This window comes from Thermobia domestica, chromosome 5 (assembly GCF_964235325.1).
Source record: "Thermobia domestica chromosome 5, izTheDome1.hap1.1, whole genome shotgun sequence".
NCBI lineage: Eukaryota > Metazoa > Arthropoda > Insecta > Zygentoma > Lepismatidae > Thermobia > Thermobia domestica.
In genome coordinates, this window is record NC_137458.1 from 23470746 (window position 1) to 23491288 (window position 20543).

The following is a 20543-nucleotide window of genomic DNA, read 5'->3' on the forward strand; positions in this document are numbered from 1 at the left end:
AAATTAGTTTTCGACCCTTACTGCAATTCACGGCTAAGTTCCGCTTCTCGAACTGCAACGCTAAAATCCAGGAATTAAACATTCAAATTTGGCACTAACGCATTATGGCGTTCTGCGCAAGTTTCGTCTCAAAATCTATTTCCTTAAATGTGAATTAATATTTAAATAAAATGTGAAACATAACACGAAAAACGGTCAGACAATATATCTATTTCGTAATAAGATCGTTACTTTAAAGTACTTTTACACATTTAAATAAACATTTCATAAAATCGAGCACTTCTAGTAAGATCTAACAGCAAGTGCCATCTTGTGTGCTCATTATGAAACGAATCAAGTATTTTCTTTTATTTGTTTCCTTTTTCGATATCAGAAGATACAACCAAATGAATCAGTGTCTTGTGTTGTAGCTGAAACATAACTTTATCTTATAGTACAATATTTATAATATGTAACGTTTCATTGCGCAGTAGTTAAGGGAATGAGCTAAAATATGTATTGACTTCCGGGTAATGATCCACCTTAAGTCAACTAGAAAACACACAAATAGATAACATACTTTATACATTTTATTTTCATTTTGTTTCTATAGTGTAGACAAATGCTGAAGTCACATAATACTTATTGAAATTCGAACTTCCATTGCATTTGGCGTGTGTCCACTGTAAACACTTTTCACATATTAATTAAGTCGAAAGCATGCAGAATCAAAGCTCGTTATATTTTCCGAACTTACCATACAATAATAATAATAAAAAACATAATTATCGCTATCCCCCATCGTCACACAAATCTTCAATTATCATCTTTATTATTTGATGAGCTTTCTTTATGTATCGTTTTTCTGCACTTCCTGTTTTCAATTAGCTTAGCTAATTTCACCTGGTATGAAATCTATTAATGATATAGTGGTAGGTCAATGCCACCCAAAGTAGGACAATGGTAAATCCCGCTTACATTGAATGTCATTGCCCAATAATCGCCATATTGAGTTTTTTCTTTTGTTTTCATCTAACGACCAACGCCAACTGTCTACCTATATAAGAATAACTTTAAACTGAAGAGTAGGCATGAATTACCAACATACATATATAAAATATTTAAGGTAATAGGTTAATAATTAATCCCTCTCATGCTTCAATTTTGAAGCCACAATTTTTAAAATAATTAATCACGAAGTAGCTTCTTGTGTCTTGGAGATATGAGATCAGCTCCACTTGTGACTCGTCCAGCAAGCTGGCTGACAATATTTGGGAGCTGAACATCAGTATTAGATATAAGTGCCATTATATGATGCTCTGAGCGCCATTACCCCTCTCTTCCATTAAAAAGAAAATACACGAAGGAAAATTGGAAAAACCTTGAAATAGAATTTTATAGAATTGCAGGCACATATTAGAAACGTCGGGAATATTAGAGATAAATTTTCTTGAGGAATGAAAAATGAAACACGAAGACTGTTCCAAAGAAACGAAGACGTCTGGTGTTCTTATTTTAATGGTAACAACTTTTCGAGGCCTGATAAACAATTAATTTTGGTTTCAGAAAATAACAATATATAATTTAAACATTTGAGTTCCGTTCTAAATTATGAAACTGAGATAGACTATGGGAATCCAATAATGGTAGGTGGATGGGTGCGAAGATAAAACTCATTCTTTCGGTGTTGTAGTGTTTCCCACGAGGGGGAGGGGGTTGAGACATAAGATTTTCTTGTCTCGATTCTGGAAGGATTCTTTTTCGTATCATCTCGATTTTCGGAAGATATATCTCGTCTTGTTTTGTAAATTTCTGTACTTGATATTTGGAAGTGGTATTGATAGAATTTTACACTTACAAGGTACAGTCGCTAATGTTCCCTCGGAATTCGTGTAACATTGATTTAAATGCAAACTTCTCCGTAGCCCAATGTGTATTATACTAATTGTAGAGGCCCAAACCAGTAATTTGCATATTTATAGCCCTTCATAAATCCGGAATTCAATCATACACTAACGCTCGAACACATAATTGCTTTTAGTTTCTTTACATGTAACTGGGGATGAATGTGGGCATATGCAAAACAAATTGGATCAAGTACTGCTTCTCTAACACATGTTACCCACCCCGTCCGCCATCTTGGATTCACTATATTGGATTCAACTTTCGGGTTTTCAAATGAAAATAGGTGGAAGTGATACGTCAAATTCATTTAAATGTTCTCGAAAATCCATTGGGGTAGTGAATTTTACCGTAGCTTGTACCGTTTACAAGGTGTTGCATGTTAAATATCAGGCACTTCACGAATATTTAATCAAATAGGAAGTTGTACAGGGCCCCGTGTGTATATGTAACCATGTATGTGATTTATCGGTGACAAAATATTCTCTGAACGTACATACATGCAGTCACACAGACGCCAATACGGAAATGGTAGGTCTTCACCCAAATCTAGTCTATCTGGATTTACACTAGGCATTTTGACTATAATACATTTCCTTGTTATAGTAGGCTATAAGATGGAAGTAATAACAATCATTCACAGAAATTTAATAAGATTATGACACCAATGTTGTAGAGTTTGTTTATACCTAGTATTTTTCCAGTTAGGAATTGTTTTGATTTGTCGACATCAAAAACGTAAGCGTAACTGATATTACTTTGTAATGTCTATTTGCGAAGTGGTCGGAGTGATTTAACATGCAATATCTTCCAAAAGGTACAAGCTACAGTAAAATTCACTACACCAGTGAATTTCCGAGAAAATTTAAATGAATTTGATGTATCACTTGCACCTATTTCCATTTGAAAAACCGATTGTTGAATCCAATATGGCGGATCCAAGACAGCGCCTGGGGTGGTAACATGTGTCAGGGAAGCAGTACTTGATCCAGTTTGTTTATCATATGCCCACATTCATGTCCAGTTGCATGTAAATAAACTAAAAGCAATTTTGTGTCCGATCAGTATAGTAGTGTATGATTGAATTACTGATATATGAAAACCGATAAATATAGAAATTACCGATAAGTATGGGCCGCTAAACTTACTACAATACACATTGACCCACGGAGAACTTTGAATCAATTTTACACGAATCCCCAGGGGACATTTCGCGAATGTACCTTGTTACTAATACGAAATACAAATGATATATAAGAATAATTGATGAATAATTAACATTAATTGTAATAGATACTAACCACCCAAGTTCTTTAATCAATGCTTATCATATTTGTGGATATATAACAATTGAAAATTTCGTATCATAAATAAAAATATTGTAAGGTACTTCCGAGATTTAAAATCCATGTAACTTTCATAGGGTTGTGGATTAGGTACCGATCTCTTTACCAAAATTCACTTCAACATTTTGTTTCAAGTAAACAAATATTCCAGCCAAGTCCAATTTTAATCTTTAGATGTACAGCTACACCCTACGGAACGAACATATACAAATTTTAATGCCACGAATAATATGTAATATGAGTGAAGACGAATAAAATTGACCAACGCAAAGCGTACGTGGCCAACCAAAGCTTTAGGAACAATTCGGCAAACCAGGTTTCTGTCCACTGTCACAGTGACGCTTCCTGGTCGGAAAAGGATAATCGCACTCTGTTCGGCTTCGGTCTGAATACCAAATCGAGTCGTACCAGCGACAGCAACCCAAATATCAAGAGCGATCCGAATGTGTTCATACATTCGAGCGGCCCTGCAGCCGTTGTAGATGGAAGACTGAAAGCGTATGGCGGCATTTGCTAATGGGGTATGTATTCTTGGGAGAGTGATTGAATACCAAAAAAACCACTCGATATTTGTACCATTCCTGGATTGATGACAGACGGACGGATTGGATGAAGTCTAACAAAGACGTATAATATAAATATATTAAAGCAGTGGATTTTCCTGAAAGTAGCCTATAACATCAATGCCAATGAAATAATAATAATAAACAGTACTTTTCCTAGCTAAAGTAAATTAAGTGATTCTATATCAAGGATCTTATCAAATAGAGGATCTGCCCATGTGTTTCTTCATCCTATTAAATGAATGAAGCCAGAAAACAACCGAGCATCGGCACGTCTGATTGGCTACTCTCATTTCCGCCATCGGCTACTTTCGTTTCTGCCATGATTGTTGGCTCAAAACATTGCGATCCTATTGGGTGGAGTGGGCAGAGTAGGGGTGGCAAAACTGTGACGTATGGCTTCAAGATTTTGTTGTAAGAGCAGATACTCTATTTTATAACATCCTTGTTCTATATAGAGTAAACTGACTCAAATAGAAGCACTTACCTTACGTTCCTTGAAAAATCACTGGAAATATTGAGATGCTTCAACCACACTAACTTACAATCACAATTCCACGGATTTCCATCAAGATTGAGTTCTTCCAGATTACTCCAATTTAATAAGTTTTGATCCAAAGTATGTAATCCACTCTCGTAGAAAGAAAGACGACTGAGAACATTTTTCTCTCCGAAAGCTTTGTCGTGGATATTAGTTAGTTTAATATTGTTCTCTAAATAGAGTTCTAAGAGATTATGAAGGTCTTCAAAAGCATAATCATGTATATCTTCTAGTAGATACAAGCGATTTAAATTACATGTCCTTAGATTGTACAAATTTTTAAATGAATATGCTGGCAAATATGTAATTTCTATACCGCTTAAATCAATTTCCTGCAAAGATTCACCAAGCTTCGATATTGCAGCGGTTGGAACTACAGACAATGGATTGTCGGATAAAATTAACAATTCCAAATCGAATAAGTTTGTGAATAAATCTTCGTGGATGTAAGTTAACGTTACGTTTTGTAATTCCAGCCTTTTCAACTTGGACAAATTTGAGAACACAGTATTATGTGAATTTAAAGCATGACCAATCGGATTAAAACTTAATTTCAGACGCTGAAGATACGGTACATACGAAAACTGATTAGGATGAATATCCTGTAAGGAATTAAAACTCAGATCCAGCTGTTCTAATACGTTCAGACCTTTCAAAGCATCTTCAGGTAACGATGAGATATTGTTACGGCTAAGATCAAGACGTTTCAAACTTGGAACGTCTCGAAAGGCTTCCGAGTCTATTTCTGAGATTCTGTTTCTGGCAAAGCTTAACGATTGTAAATTCGAAGCACTACTTTCTTCAAACTGAGTTCTAACAATTCTTGTTATGAAATTTTTGGAGAAATCTATTGTCAGCGTACCAGGAAGTATTTTCAAAGACGGAGGAAGATCTCCAGTTAAATTTCGGGAGGAACAATCAACTCCATTCCGTAATCGGGAATAAACGTCATCTTGGCACTGGCAACCTAATTCAGTACACAATTTTGGAGATTGTTGTTGTGTAAAAGGCCAGATAGATGATGCGAAAGGAACTGTGACTGCAAACACAACACAATAGCATAAGGAAGTCGAGCTGAAAAGAAAGAAAAATAAAAAAATAATAAATTCATGAGAGATAAATATACAAATAAAATCTACTACAATCTACAATAAGAAGTCAAGTCATACAAAACTAGTTGTATTATGGTCGGTTAAAGATGGAGTTACCCGGTAGTAAACCCAACAGTAGGTTGTAGAACTCCCTACGTTGGTCCTACGTTGTAATTGACTGTTTCGCCGATCAACATAGTTGCCAACATTGTCCTTAAGATTAATTAATTGTCTTGCCGAATATTTGCCGTTGTACCAATCAACTTAATGCAGTTCCGAACGTGTGCTGCTCTGTCTATCAACTTAATTGCCAAAGTTTGTCCTTCGTTGTAAGTGACCATTTTGCCAGTCAACTCAATTTCCATCATTGGTCCTTCGTTATGTAACTGGCCGTTTTGTCAAACGTTTGCCGTTCTGTCAATCAATGTAATTGCCAAAGTTTGCCATACGTTATAAGTGCATTGCCATTTTGCGTGCCAACACAGTTGCAAGCGTTGATTCTACGTTGCAATCAGCCGTTCTGCCTGCCAACTCAATTGCCAACGTGGAGCTCCTCCGTGGCTAAGCGGTCAGCGTACGCGCCTTTGGCGTGGGAGACCCGGGTTCGATTCCCGGCGGGAGCTCATGTGGTTCGGATTCCACGCTAATCAGTAGGTCCACGTCTCATCTAGCCTCGCTGCTGAACGGGACGTTAAACTCAAAACTCAACTCAATTGCCAACGTTAGCGTACGCGCCTTTGGCGTGGGAGACCCGGGTTCGATTCCCGGAGGGAACTCATGTGGTTCGGAATCCATGTTAATCAGTAAGTCCACGTCTCATATAGCCTCGCTGCTGAACGGGACGTTAAACTCATAAGTAACTCAACTCAACTCAATTGCCAACGTTGGCCCTTTTGTTATTGACCGTTTGTTGAATGTTTGCCGTTTTTCTAATTAACTTGACAAAGTTTGTCCTACGCTGTAGTTAGCCGCTTTGTCAGTCAACTCACTTGCCAATGTTGGTTGTTCGTTGTAATTGACCGATTTGTCGAACGTTTGCTGTTCTGCCAATCAACTTAATTGCGAAAGTTGACCCTGCGTTTTAATCGACCATTTTGCTGATCAACTCAATTGCCAACTTACCCCTTACGAAAGAAGTGAAACTGCAATTAAGAGTACGAGGTCAAACGAGGTCATTGGTTAAATATGACGGCAAATTGTTGGTTGGCGTACACACATTTTAAAGTAGATTGAGCCAATGTATTTTTCGGCTTCATTTTTGAAATTGCCAATTCTCAATTATCCCGATTATTGGTCTACATAGGGTCTACCAAGTATGTTGTTAAAGTAGGCATTTCAATACGAGAACCATATAGCACGTGAACCTACAGGTAAATGTGTGATTCGATCTAACATACTAGTTTATTGCTATTATTATTAGAAGAAGAAGGAAAAAGAAAGCACTGTATCAAAACATGAAATACTGCTAAATTTTTGAGAAATTGAACATTTTAATGACGGGGAAGCAGTATTTGACACGATTTCCCTTGAGTTTTAGAAAGTAGATTAAAACAGTGATTCTCAACCTCTGTGTCGCAACGCACTGATATGTTGCACAGCCCCATAGGGTGTCGCGAAATTTTAGAATTCAAAACTCATGAAGCGCTAGTTCAAAATTAGTTAAAACCAATTTCGAGACAAATTGTACCAATTAATGCTTCCAGTTGCATCAACCATGATTAGTGCTACAAAGAGTCATTATTTTGTAGGCACATACAGACTTACACTAGTATAATTTATATTATTAGTTACAAAAAAAAAAAATCAACCAAGTGTATCGTCGTGATGTCATGGATTTTCAATAAAGTGTCGTCACTGAAAAAGGTTGGGAACCACTGGATTAAAAAGACGATGAAGAAAATAAAAAAAAATGTAAAACGAGAGTCAAATAATATCTACAAAATATTATTAAATAAACCAATAAGTCCTTTCAGGCCTTTTCTTATAGGCAAAAGGCCTACGGGTGTGCAGCAATATAAAATGGATTATTAATCACCGGGCCAATTGGGTTGTAACTTTTGTCCAGGTTATCCGGGCCTGAGTTTCGCTTCTCAGACCCAATCTGACCTGATGACCCGAAGGGGCCTGACTAGAGCATTTCTGTTTCAAGTGTGCCCTTGGAAAATATATGAAACATTCTTTGGCCCCACCCTCGCCAATTCTCTTACGAAGAAAACCCTCCCTTTGCTTAGGAAAAATAAGTGAATGACGTAGACTGTGTTGCCAATTTGTCATTCAGTCTTTTGGTCTCGACGAATGAAGATCGTAGGCTACTTAGAATGGCTAACAAGACAGTGTACAGCCAAGTCCGTGAAATAATTCATTGTGGCAACGCTTCCGCATCCAACAACTGAAAAATTTCGACCACAGCAACTTGTTCCTCCTCTTTCAAAGAAGGTACGGGAATGTACACATCAACAGCAGCGCCAGTGGGGGTACACTTGAAATATAAGGGCTCTATCCATGAAAAAATGAAATGAAATCTTTGAGTTTTACGTCCCACGGTTATGCCGGTTAGGCTAAAGGAGACGGTGATTATGAGAAATGAATGAAATGGTGGAATGAAGAAAGTGGGAGGAAACGGGAGAACCCCTAGAAAACTCACGCACACGGTGTTTGTCCACCACAAAGTTCACTTGACGGGAGCAGGGTTTGAACCTGGGACCCCATGCAACAGAGGTGAACGCTCTACCACTGAGCCACCGCGGCCCCCCTCTATCAATAGATTATTTATAACCGGGTCAATTGGGTCACGATTTTTGCCCAGGTCATCTGGGTCTGGGTGTGGCCTCTCAGACCCAGTCTGATCCGAATAGACCTGGCGACCCAGAAGCAGCCAAAATTACGACAAAATTTTATAGTTGGTTAATGATGTTCAGTACTCGAGCTCGAAGATTTATTTGTTTGATTCTCGGTGTGACATTTCTTAATCAAGATACCATGCTCTGAATATTTATAATGTAATTACATGTTTATTTGTTTTTCCACATGTGTTTTTTTTAACATAGTCTATACAAAAAGATTTAACAAAAAAAAACTGTTAGGCGCAGTTGTATCTTTTATATGCTGCTAGGAAAGTTTTACTGGTCGATTAAACTAACACGATCTCTCACAACCAAATATATATATACATATATATATATATATATATTTAATATATATATATATATATATATATATATATATATATATATATATATATATATATATATTAAATATATATATATATATATAATTTATCTTTTTTAAAACTAATTTTGACATATTTGTACTCTGTTAACTCTTGTAGTTATCATTCAGTGCAATAGTTGAAACACACAGATACAAACAACAAGCGAGAAAAATATATTTAGTAAAAAGGCAATGAGAGATAAGAGAATATCACGTTTATTAGAATTGCATTAGTAGCCTCACATATACTTCTTATATGTATAACGACGTTTTATCTCTGAGTCCTATAGGATCACTGGGTTACACTTGGTCTGTCCGGGTCACTGGTCAGGTGGGTCATGAATCTTATTGTCTTTGAGTCACGGGTCAGGTGGTTCATGAATCTTATTACCTCGTAGCAGGACTAAAGTTAAATAAAGCTAATTTATGTAGTAAAACATCATGTTGTACGGTGTCAAAAGCCTTACTGAAATCAGTGTATATAACATCTACTTGACCATTGTTGTCCAAAGAAGAAGCTATAAAGTCTGTAATAATACCTAAATTTGTAACTGTCGATCTACTTTGTAAGAATCCAAGTTGATATACCGAGATTGCAGGGCGCACGTGATTTAGTATTCGAACATATAGGACACTTTCAAAAATCTTGGAAATACGGGTAAAATTGCAACAGCCTGAAAGTTTTCAATATTGTTTTTCTTTTCCGATTTAGAAATTGGGGCAAACTATTCAATGCTTCCATTTGTCAGAAAAAAACATTGTTTTTTATTGCAAAATTGAATATTATACTTAGAGAATATTTGAAAATATCAATACATGCTTTAACAATATATGGAGGAATGTTGTCATTTGCCATTGATTTATTAGATTTTAATTTTCTGATTGCCCTTTCAGTCTCTTCTATGGTTATCTCTGATATAAAAAAGAGCCTAACGTAGTATCATTATCAATATTATCACCAAATGAATGACTACTACCGGTATCATCAGTTGACGACGCTAGCCGATATACAGATTGAAAATGGTGTGCGAAAGCATTTGCAATCTCATCATTTTTGCTCAGGCTACGTCCCTGGTACAACAATGGTCTTGAAGAGAGATGTCGTGTTTTACTCTTAATATAGTTTCAAAATTGTTTTGGGTCTTCCTGTATGTTAATTTCCGTTTCTAAAATAAATAATTTATACTCCCTTGTTATTTCCTGTTTCACTTCCTTCCGTAATTTACAAAATTCATTGTAATGATATTGACAATTCCCCTTTCCCCGCAGCCAAAAAGCACGGTGGTACGATTTCTTTTTTAATTTTTTCTATTATACTACTTGTAAACCAACATGGAAAATTTTTTGTGGACTTTTTTCTCAAGGGAATACTTTTGCGAAAAACGTCATAAATTATTTCGTAAAATTGGTCCACCATTCTATTTACATCCCGGTAAGTTCCCAGGCATAACCAGTTAATTTCACGTAGATCTTTGTAAAGTCGTAAAAAATTTCCCTTTCGAAAGTTAAAACCTAAAATATTTTTATGGGATTTCGATTTTATTGCCCGTTTACACAAAAATTTATGAGAAGGCACGGATGGTGCATGTCCTCTTTTACGAGAGGATGCAGCTCTCTTTCTACAGTTAGATTCTCAAGCACAACGTACACAAAATGAAAATTGAAATTTTATTATTTTTTTTTAACGGTTCAGCAATGGAAGTGCCCCTGCCACTGTCTCTCCGTCAACAATTCTCTGTGTTTCTTCTCCTCACCACTCCTCACGCAAAAATTACGATGTACTAGCCCTAACAGCACAAGATGTGCTAGGCATGTGTTATTTAGGTATCCCAGCTACTTTTTAGGTACCTGACACTTGGCACATGTGATATTCATGTGCTAAGTATGTACTTCAGCTACCTACAGTTTTAGGTACTTGTTACATCTAATTGATATTTGCAACTATGTACCACAAATATAGCATTTAGATACCTGGATTCGTTTCGCACTCTAACAGTCATTTGCTTTTATGTCGTCACTTGGGACATATATCTGTCATGTTCTAGATACGTCCTTTAGATACATACTGTTTTAGATACCCTGAGGCTAGTTTTAGATGGAAGCATTTATCGTGGCATTTCTCGTAGCAAAAATCGTATAATCGATATCCTACCGTGTAAAGTAGCAAATGCTATAGCATTTCCCATGCCATGGCATATCCTATGGCATTTCTTGTCGATAGAACCTGCTCTATTTCGTAGCATTTTCCCCAGCATCTGCTCCGATTGCAGCGCCATGGTGTGTTAAAAGGAAGCGAAAGATTTTGTGCCAAATATCCATGCTCTGTTTTGTGTGAAAAATTGAATTGTAGTAAAGAAAAATCAGTTGGAGTAGGGATACTATTATTATGTTGATTAAAAAATATGAGGAACATCCTTGTTTGTACAAATTTAAAAGCGTGTAGTTTCACTATACGGATCCACACAGAAATTCACTTAATTAAAAAAAAAAAAAAAAACTTTCTCGTTTCATTTATTGTACCTTCAGCAATCATTTCTGAGGTATGCTCTTGCATTCTCCGGTGCAGGTTCACTTTAACAGTTGGCAACGTGTAGCTTTACTATACGGACCCATAGTATAAGTAGTAGTAGTAGTAGTAGTAGGAGGAGGAGGAGGAGTAAGTAGTAGTAGGAAGAGTAAGTAGTAGTAGGAATAGTAGTAGTAGTAGTAGTAGTAGTAGTAGTAGTAGTAAGAGTAATAGTAGTAGAAGTAAGTAGTAGTAGTAGTAGTAGTAGTAGGAGGAGGAGGAGGAGGAGTAAGTTGTAGTAAGAGTAGAAGTAGGAGTACTTAGTAATAGTAACAGTAGCAGTAGGTGTAGTAATGGTAAGAGTAGTAGTAGTAGAGGGAAGCCCCGAAGGGGTTGGTTAGGTTCTGTTCTCGATACAAAATGGGGAAATTACAGACTTGCCAAAATTTTATGACAGCTTATTGAAGATTACGTGTATTTCAGGTTTGACTTTAATTTCTATATTTCCACGTAAATACGCATCTCAGATGTAAGTATACACCATATTTCCATTACTTATACACTACTCTATTAAAATATTAGAAATTTCTTCTGTAAATTTCAAAATCTGTGGATCTGTATAGTATAACTGCACCGTTAAAAGTCCTCTAAGCATATGCGAAAAAGGGGTTTAGAAGAAATAATGACTGAAATATCTGTTTTTAGTTTTGAAACCATAATTGCGATCTTCTCCAGTGATTTGTTTGCTACGTCACGACAAAATGCTTATCAAAATGCTACCGTGTAAAAGCACAATATACTTTTGATGCCATAGAATATTATACGAGATTTCTGGCAGCACATCTGCTACGAGAAATGCTTTCGTCTAAAACTGGCCTAACAGCACAAGATGTGCTAAGCATGCGCCATTTAGGTATTCTAAATTCATCTCCCACATTTGATGCATTTGTTGCTTCTTTTTCTAAGTGATTGTGTACTAGAAGTAACAAACGCATCAACTTTATTAGATGGCAACTGTTGCCGATCATTTGAAACTGAATATAGAAGAAAGTAAATAGACACTTGTCATTTTGTTATAAAATTACATAACGAGCAGATTTTATGTGATCCAAAACGGTTATCGTCGAATATACGCGGTTAAAGGAGCACTCTGATTAGCCAAATTCAAAAGAACTCAACAATTTATCCCTCTACAAGGACGTTCTCTTCATAATCTCCGTGGCCAAGTCGGAAGAGCACGCGGCTAGTAATGCAAAGGTTGGTGGCTCGCACCCACCCCACGGTACATTTTTTTTTTACTTGTTTCAAGTGTTTTTTAGACTCACTTTAGTGTAAACACATTACGCATATAGGCGATTTAACATTTTTGTGGGAGTAATTTTGTGATTCATTGACGCTTATGGCATGGGGAACATACCAAGAACATACTAGGCACGTTCCCCAGGTACATGTCAGACATGTGCCATGGGGCGGACATAGACTGTGACTATCACTTGCCATCCATGTGATTCCTCTCTCAGAGGTATATAAGGCACATACTGGACACATTCCCATGTGCCTGAGGGAACATGATAGGCACATGCCTGCTATGTAATTGTGGTGTTAGGGAAGAAGCACTAGCTTTCTACCACTTCCAGTTTTGGTAGAGATATTAGAGTAATATTCTTGGAACGCATAATTTTAATGCAGGAAACAGCTTCTCGCTATCAATTAGCCTATCATTTTTTACTCTATAGAGATCAACGTTAAAACCGGATGTGGTTGGTTTCTGCTACTTTTGGTTTCAATAGAGGGTTAAGGGAGAAGATAATATATATTCTTAAAATGCTAAATTGTTTTTAAAAATCAGCTACTTGCTATCTCTGATCATTTTTGCTTTATGTAGATCAATATTGGAACCGGAAATGGTAGCGAATTTCTATTACTTCCGGTTTTAGTAGAGGACGGAAATGAAATGTATTCTTATGACGCTTAATTGATTGCAGAAAACCGCTTCTTGCTATCTATTACCGTTTATGCTCTATAGTGATCAAATTTTAAACCGGAAATGGTTGATTTTTACCATTTCCGGTGGTTAAATCACCATTCATCAACCAACTCGATTCTTACACCATCAGTCACAGTTTCATAGGTATAACTGCATGTTGCTAATTGCTAATCTGAGATATTAGGCCTACATTAATCAAAGAAAGCTTCGATCAGCTGATTACTTGAAATTTCCGGAAAGAAATGAAACATTGCATACTAAAAGAAAGAAAGAAAAATTGGTCACAGCTCTCATAGACTCATAAAACTGGTATTTTCTTTCACTGTCACATAAACAGGGCCGGCTCTACCATATGTGCAATATGTGCATTTGCACAGGGCGGTTTAGCCTGTCATAACTATGTAATTTGAAATAAATATGAAACAGACTTCATGACGATGGTAGTTAAATTTACTAAGCTGCCCTATTTCAATACTACATTCATAAATCATATTTAGGTAGCATTAGTTAAAAGTCACATGGACAGTGCTAAAGCAAATGGTCAAAAAAATCCTAGCATGAATTGCTTAATTGTTGTCAAATATAAAAACTCAATTCTCAAACAGTAGCGAACACCTTTTCCATTTAGAACAGAAGACACAACGAGATTGTATTTGTAACGTTTAGGCCTTTCTGAATGCGACTGCACTTTTCCTCCCCTTCGTTGTTCATGATGTGGTAACACACTTAAAATCATGTCTTTTTTTTCCTGGAGAAAGGGGGTGGCAAATGATGCTATTGCACGGGGCGGCAAAGTGTCTAGAGCCAGCCCTGCCCATACATTTCCTGAGGACAGCTACAAGGAAACTGGAATTGTTCTGGCAAAACTCCTGTTCACTCTGTAGTGTGTAGGATCTTCCTGTTTTTGAATGCAAAAAAATAGTTCGGGGATAGTTTTGAAGAGAAGTAGAGGGAGACGGATACGAAAATTGACCCTTTATCAAGCAAAGCTTATTCTTTCAAAACTATTGCTTTAAAAAGTACATGTTAGATTTTGAGATAACACTTTCGGGACGATAGTGAGGAGAGTATGAGAATCCTTTAGTAAGTCAAAGTTTTAAAAATGTCCATCATAATACCTGAGGGGCGATAGTGAGGGGGGTATGAGAATCCTATAGTAAGACAGTTTTAACAATGTCCATCATAACACTTGAGGGGCGATAGTGAGGGGTACGAGAATCCTTTAGTAAGCCGAAGTTTTAACAATGTCCATCGTAACACTTGAGGGGCGATAGTGAGGGGGTAGAGAATCATTTAGTGAGACAAAGTTTTAATAATGTCCATCATAACACTTGAGGGAGGATAGTGAGGGAGTACGAGAATCCTTTAGAAAGCCAAAGTTTTAACAATGTCCATAATAACACTTGAGGGGTGATAGTAAGGGGGGTACGAGAATCCTTTAGTAGGCCAAACTTTTAACAATGTCCATAATAACACTTCAGGGGCGATAGTGAGGGGAGTACGAGAATCCTTTACTAAGCCAAAATTTTAACAATGTCCATCATAACACTTGAGGGCCGATAGTGAGGTCAGTACGAGAATCCTTTAGTAAGCCAAAGTTTTAACAATGTCCATCATAACACTTGAGGAGCAATAGTGAGGAGAGTACGAGAATCCTTTAGTAAGCCAAGGTTTTAACAATGCCCATCATAACACTTGAGGGGCGATAGAGAGGAGAGTACAAGAATCCTTTAGTAAGCCAAAGTTTTAACAAAGTCCATCATAACACTTGAGGGGCGATAGTGAGGGGGGTACGAGAATCCTTTAGTAAGCCAAAGTTTTAACAATGTCCATCATAACACTTGAGGGCCGATAGTGTGGAGAGTACGAGAATCCTTTAGTAAGCCAAAGTTTTAATAATGTCCATCATAATACCTGAGGGGCGATAGTGAGGAGGGTACGAGAATCCTTTACTAAGCCAAAGTTTTAACAATGTCCATAATAACACTTGAGGGCCGATAGTGAGGAGAGTACGAGAATCCTTTAGTAAGCCAAAGTTTTAACAATGTCCATCATAACACTTGAGGGGCAATAGTGAGGGGGTTACGAGAATCCTTTAGTAGGCCAGAGTTTTAACAATGTCCATCATAACACTTGAGGGGCGATAGAGAGGAGAGTACGAGAATCCTTTAGTAAGCCAAAGTTTTAACAATGTCCATCATAACACTTGAGGGGCGATAGTGAGGGGGGTACGAGAATCCTTTAGTAAGCCAAATTTTAACAATGTCCATCATAACACTTGAGGGGCGATAGTGAGGGGGGTACGAGAATCCTTTAGTAAGCCAAAGTTTTAACAATGTCCATCATAACACTTGAGGGGCGTTAGTGAGGGAGGTACGAGAATTCTTTAGTAAGCCAAAGTTTTAACAATGTCCATCATAACACTTGAGGTGCGATAGTGAGGTGGGTACGAGAATCGTTTAGTAAGCCAAAGTTTTAACAATGTCCATCATAACACTTGAGGGGCGTTAGTGAGGAGAGTACGAGAATCCTTTACTAAGCCAAATTTTAACAATGTCCATCATAACACTTGAGGAACGTTAGTGAGGGAGGTACGAGAATTCTTTAGTAAGCCAAAGTTTTAACAATGTCCATCATAACACTTGAGGTGCGATAGTGAGGTGGGTACGAGAATCGTTTAGTAAGCCAAAGTTTTAACAATGTCCATCATAACACTTGAGGGGCGTTAGTGAGGGAGGTACGAGAATCCTTTACTAAGCTAAATTTTAACAATGTCCATCATAACACTTAAGGAACGTTAGTGAGAGAGGTACGAGAATCCTTTAGTAAGCCAAATTTTAACAATGTCCATCATAACACTTAAGGAACGTTAGTGAGGAGAGTACGAGAATCTTTAGTAAGCCAAGGTTTTAATAATGTCCTTCATAACACTTGAGGGGCGATAGTGAGAAGAGCACGAGAATCCTTTAGTAAGCCAAAGTTTTAACAATGTCCGTAATAACACCTGAGGGGCGATAGTGAGGAAGGTACGAGAATCCTTTAGTAAGTCAAAGTTTTAACAATGTCTATCATAACATTGAGGGGCGATAGTGAGGGAGTACGAGATTCCTTTAGTAAGCCAAAGTTTTAACAATGTCCATCATAACACTTGAGGGGCGATAGTGAGGGTTACGAGAATCCTTAGTAAGCCCAAGTTTTAACAATGTCCATTCTAACACTTGAGGGGCGTTAGTGAGGGAGGTACGAGAATTCTTTAGTAAGCCAAAGTTTTAACAATGTCCATCATAACACTTGAGGGGCGTTAGTGAGGGAGGTACGAGAATTCTTTAGTAAGCCAAAGTTTTAACAATGTCCATCATAACACTTGAGGGGCGTTAGTGAGGGAGGTACGAGAATCCCTTAGTAAGCCAAAGTTTTAACAATGTCCATCATAACACTTGAGGGGCGATAGTGAGGTAGGTACGAGAATCCTTTAGTAAGCGAAAGTTTTAATAATGTCCATCATAACACTTGAGAGGCGATAGTGAGGGGATACAAGAATCCTTTAGTAAACCAAATTTTAACAATGTCCATTATAACACTTGAGGGGCGATAGTGAGGAGAGTACGAGAATCCTTTAGTAAGCCAAAATTTTTGCTATATTCATCATTGTTTGATTATTTACACACAAGTTATATTTTTATAGTCGATTCTTTAGTAAGTAAAATTATTATTATTATTATTATTATTATTATTATTATTATTATTATTATTATTACGAATAGAAGAAGATTAAAATAGAGTCTAAATATAAGTAGTGACCTTATGATGAGATTATGCAAGAAGTCACTTGTGATAACTTGGCATGTATTTTGCTGATATATATGCAACACAAAGATTGCTGGAAAACATTTTATTGAGTTCAGAGCCTAAGAGCCTAATAACTGTTTTCTTTTCAACTTATTTAACGATTTTCTGGCGTACGTTTCTTTTTTCCTTAAATGCTTTATTTTTTCACTAAAAAGGGATTTGATATAAAAGAAGTGTTTATTATTTATATAGATAGGAATTTCGCTAAGATGTATAACACGGTCGTATTAATATTTTAATACACACACACACACACACACATATATATATATATATATATATATATATATATATATATATATATATATATATATATATATATATATATATATATATATATATATATATAAAATTAACAATAGACCTGAATGGATTTTTATTTGCACTTTTAGGGATTGTTCTTACCCCCATTTCCAGAAAATAAATATGGCGTCCCTCTACTTCTAAACAAATTACGATGGGCAAAGATGGGGACGGGGGAAAGCGTGACGTCATGCGTCCCCCTACCTTTTCAGATCCACTTTTGCCCCTGACAAAAAAAGTAAGCAAAATTTACATACAGTATTTAAATAAACATAGAAAACACCTTGATTCCAACAGGCTGTTAAAAGACAAATTACTGAATCTAACCTATTGTACATACAGGAGCGCTGACTCCCGGGGGGGGGGGGGGTACTCTGCTGCTCGAGCACTTCCACCCCAGAATTTTTATTGGAGGTGCTCAGCGTCCACACTAAAAAGAGAGAAGAAAAATAAAAAGGAAAGAAAAGAAGCAACGAGTAGAAAAGAAAGAAAGAAAGAAAAACAGAAAACGACTCCGGGGGTACTCTGCTGCGCGAGCACTTCCGCCCCACAATTTTTATAGGAGGTGCTCCGCGTGCACACTAAAAAGAGAGAAGAAAAATAAAAAGGAAAGAAAAGAAGCAACAAGCAGAAAAGAAAGAAAGAAAAACAGAGAACATGCTATTATTTCACCGGGTTTATTAAATGATAGTGGGGCCCGATATTTTCAAAAAACAGAGAGAGGGGGCTATAAAGTTTGGGCAGACTTTCCCAGGAATGAAAACAGAGAAAATTTTGGAATTGTACGCTGAAGATTTTCTTAAGTGACAAATTGAACAAGCGTTTCTTCACGCTATTTCAACCAAAATTTTTCATAATTCAGGATGGCCTGACGAGGACTTAGATTGGGGATTAGGACCTTAGCACCTCCTTAGTTACGCCACCATACTCTCATTCAAGAATATAGATTTTCGACTATTCAAAAAGAAGAAAAAGGAAAACAAATACCAAAAATCAATTTTCATTCAAAATTATGTAAAACTGTCTTTTCAGGGGGATCAAGTTTCAACATATTTTGGGTGAAGAGCCTCAGACCCCCGTCAAGCCTGAGAAATATTTCATACTCAGAGATCTCCTGGTCGTGAATTGTGAGAGCACTTCCATTGATTTTCAAAATCCGATAATTATAGAAATACTTACAGTGTATGACTGGATTTATTGATTCTAGCAAATACTGTATAGCGTACCGTAAAGGTCTGTACGGGATGGAATTTATAATGTGAGGCCCGACCCGAGTCCGAAATATGTTTTAGCATTTAGGCCCGAGCTCGTGTTATTATCAAATGAGTTCAAAGTAAGCCCGAATTACTGAAACTTAGTAATTAACGCAAAATTGTATTTTTATTTACAGCAAATAGAGGTTAAATTTTACAATTATGCTTTAACAGCCCTCTAGAAAGAACGGTACAATAAATGTGGTTGTACAGTATATTTAGATAGTTAGGCCCGTGAAATATGGTTGTATATTTACAAATTTACGGCCCGAGTCCGAAGTGATATATACTTTGTCGGCCCGGAGCCGGGTCAGGCTTAAGCACACGGTCTCGGCCAAGCCCGTGCAGACCTCTAAGGTACCGTGAGCGATGTTTATCAACACTTTCTATGTACTAAGAGTGTAACGTTTCGTCCGCATATTGTTTCGATAAATGCTTGAAATTTGCTAATATCAGGGCTGATGGAAAATTTTCTGCAATCAATATGAAAAATAAGTGAAATTCTGGAAGTATCTTCATTGTTTTTTCAAAGGAATACGCTCAAACCAATTTTGAAAGCATTTTCTTCATTCTGAAAATACAAACTCTGAACCCGATGTTCAGAATGCGTCAACAGCTGCTTCAGGCAACACTATCGATAATCACGCATCTTATCTTTCATGGGAACAAAAAACAAGCCATTAGGTAATAAATCAGATAAGTATGGACAGTAATTAATTCGACACTTTTATTGTAAAAAAAATCAACTATTTGGTGTGCTGAGTGGGAACTGGCGCTCTCGTGGTGAAGAACGATGCGACAATTTGAGTTTGTTTTACGCAATTCATCATAGATGACCTCTGTCAAACAAATTGTTGTCTATCACTCAGTATTTACAGTCCTTCGATCTTCTAAGCTCTGGCTGATACGTGTCCGGTGTAACCGAAGAAAGATGTAATCATTTGATTGGCAGCACTTCTCGAACGAACAACACACTTGCTGCTTAGTTACCTCTTGTGCTTGGTGTCCCGGATTCGATCCCAGCCCCCGCCAAGTGAACTTTGTGGTGGACAAACATCGTGTGCGTGAGTTTCCTTGGGGTTTTCCCGTTTCCTCCCACTTTCTTCATTCCACCATTTCATTCATTACTCATTATCACCGTCTCCTTTAGCCTAAAAGGCATAACCGTGGGACGTAAAACTCAAAGATTTCATTTTTCATTTTGCTGCTTAGCTCTGGGTTCGTATGAATAGATTCAAATGTTGTTCCTTGTAACGATGTAGTACACTAAATTTGACTTACCTCGGTTAATTTTCTGAGAATTTCTTTATACCAAGTGACACGAGCATGTTTTCGTACTTGGATCAAGCTGTGCGGGTTCCAACGGCTTAAAATTCTCGGTACTTTCAGATGACATAAAGAGTCCTAAATATTGCTTTTATATCAATATTCAAGAATGCATGAATAGCATGGTATGTCACATGCAAATCTCTTTAAATCATTCCGCACACAGCAGCAACATTCTAGCAACAATATACGTTAAATATATATACCTGTAGTTGCGTAATAGGCCTATTCCAATCAGTGCATTTATTCCCACGATCAGAGACGTAGGCAGGGAGTGGGTCCTGGGGGTCCGGACCCCCCTTCCGAAATTTCGATTTTTGTTTAAATTTAGCCTAATTTTAGGGACAATTTTAGGAATTTTAATATAAAATTCCATCATATTGAGTTTGGACCCCCCCCCCGAAATAAATTTCTGCGTTCGCTACTGGTCACGATTGCAGCAGTAACTATTTATTATTCACATACCTAATACACCCAAATCAAATCTCTTTTACAATGTCAAATCACCGGTATTAAGCTTCAGAATCTTACAAACTAGCAGTTGGAGAATATTACAGTAGTAAGTACCTGCTTATGGCAGGGGTGCCCACAAGGGGGGGCTATGACGCAAACTGCGTCATTGAAATATTTGGGGCGGGTTAAAAATCTATATAAATATGTTTGAGGGGTGTAAAAATTAATCAAAAA

The 20543-nt window shown here is 37.0% G+C and overlaps 1 protein-coding gene across 2 annotated transcripts in view; it reads right to left on the reverse strand.

Annotated features, from left to right (window-relative positions):
- Positions 1 to 20543, reverse strand: part of LOC145685790 (uncharacterized) — a 36717-nt gene that overhangs the window by 10117 nt on the left and 6057 nt on the right. The window contains exons 1-2 of one of the 2 annotated variants that reach the window (XM_081758321.1): positions 17605 to 17689; positions 4278 to 5405 (exon numbers count right to left, since the gene is read on the reverse strand). In XM_081758321.1, coding sequence (XP_081614447.1) covers positions 4278 to 5405; positions 17605 to 17615 — 1139 coding nt within the window. In that variant the 5' untranslated portion in view covers positions 17616 to 17689. Of the gene's footprint in view, positions 1 to 4277; positions 5406 to 17604; positions 17690 to 20543 lie in introns of those variants that run through there. The other variant, XM_081758320.1, reaches the window with a different exon arrangement.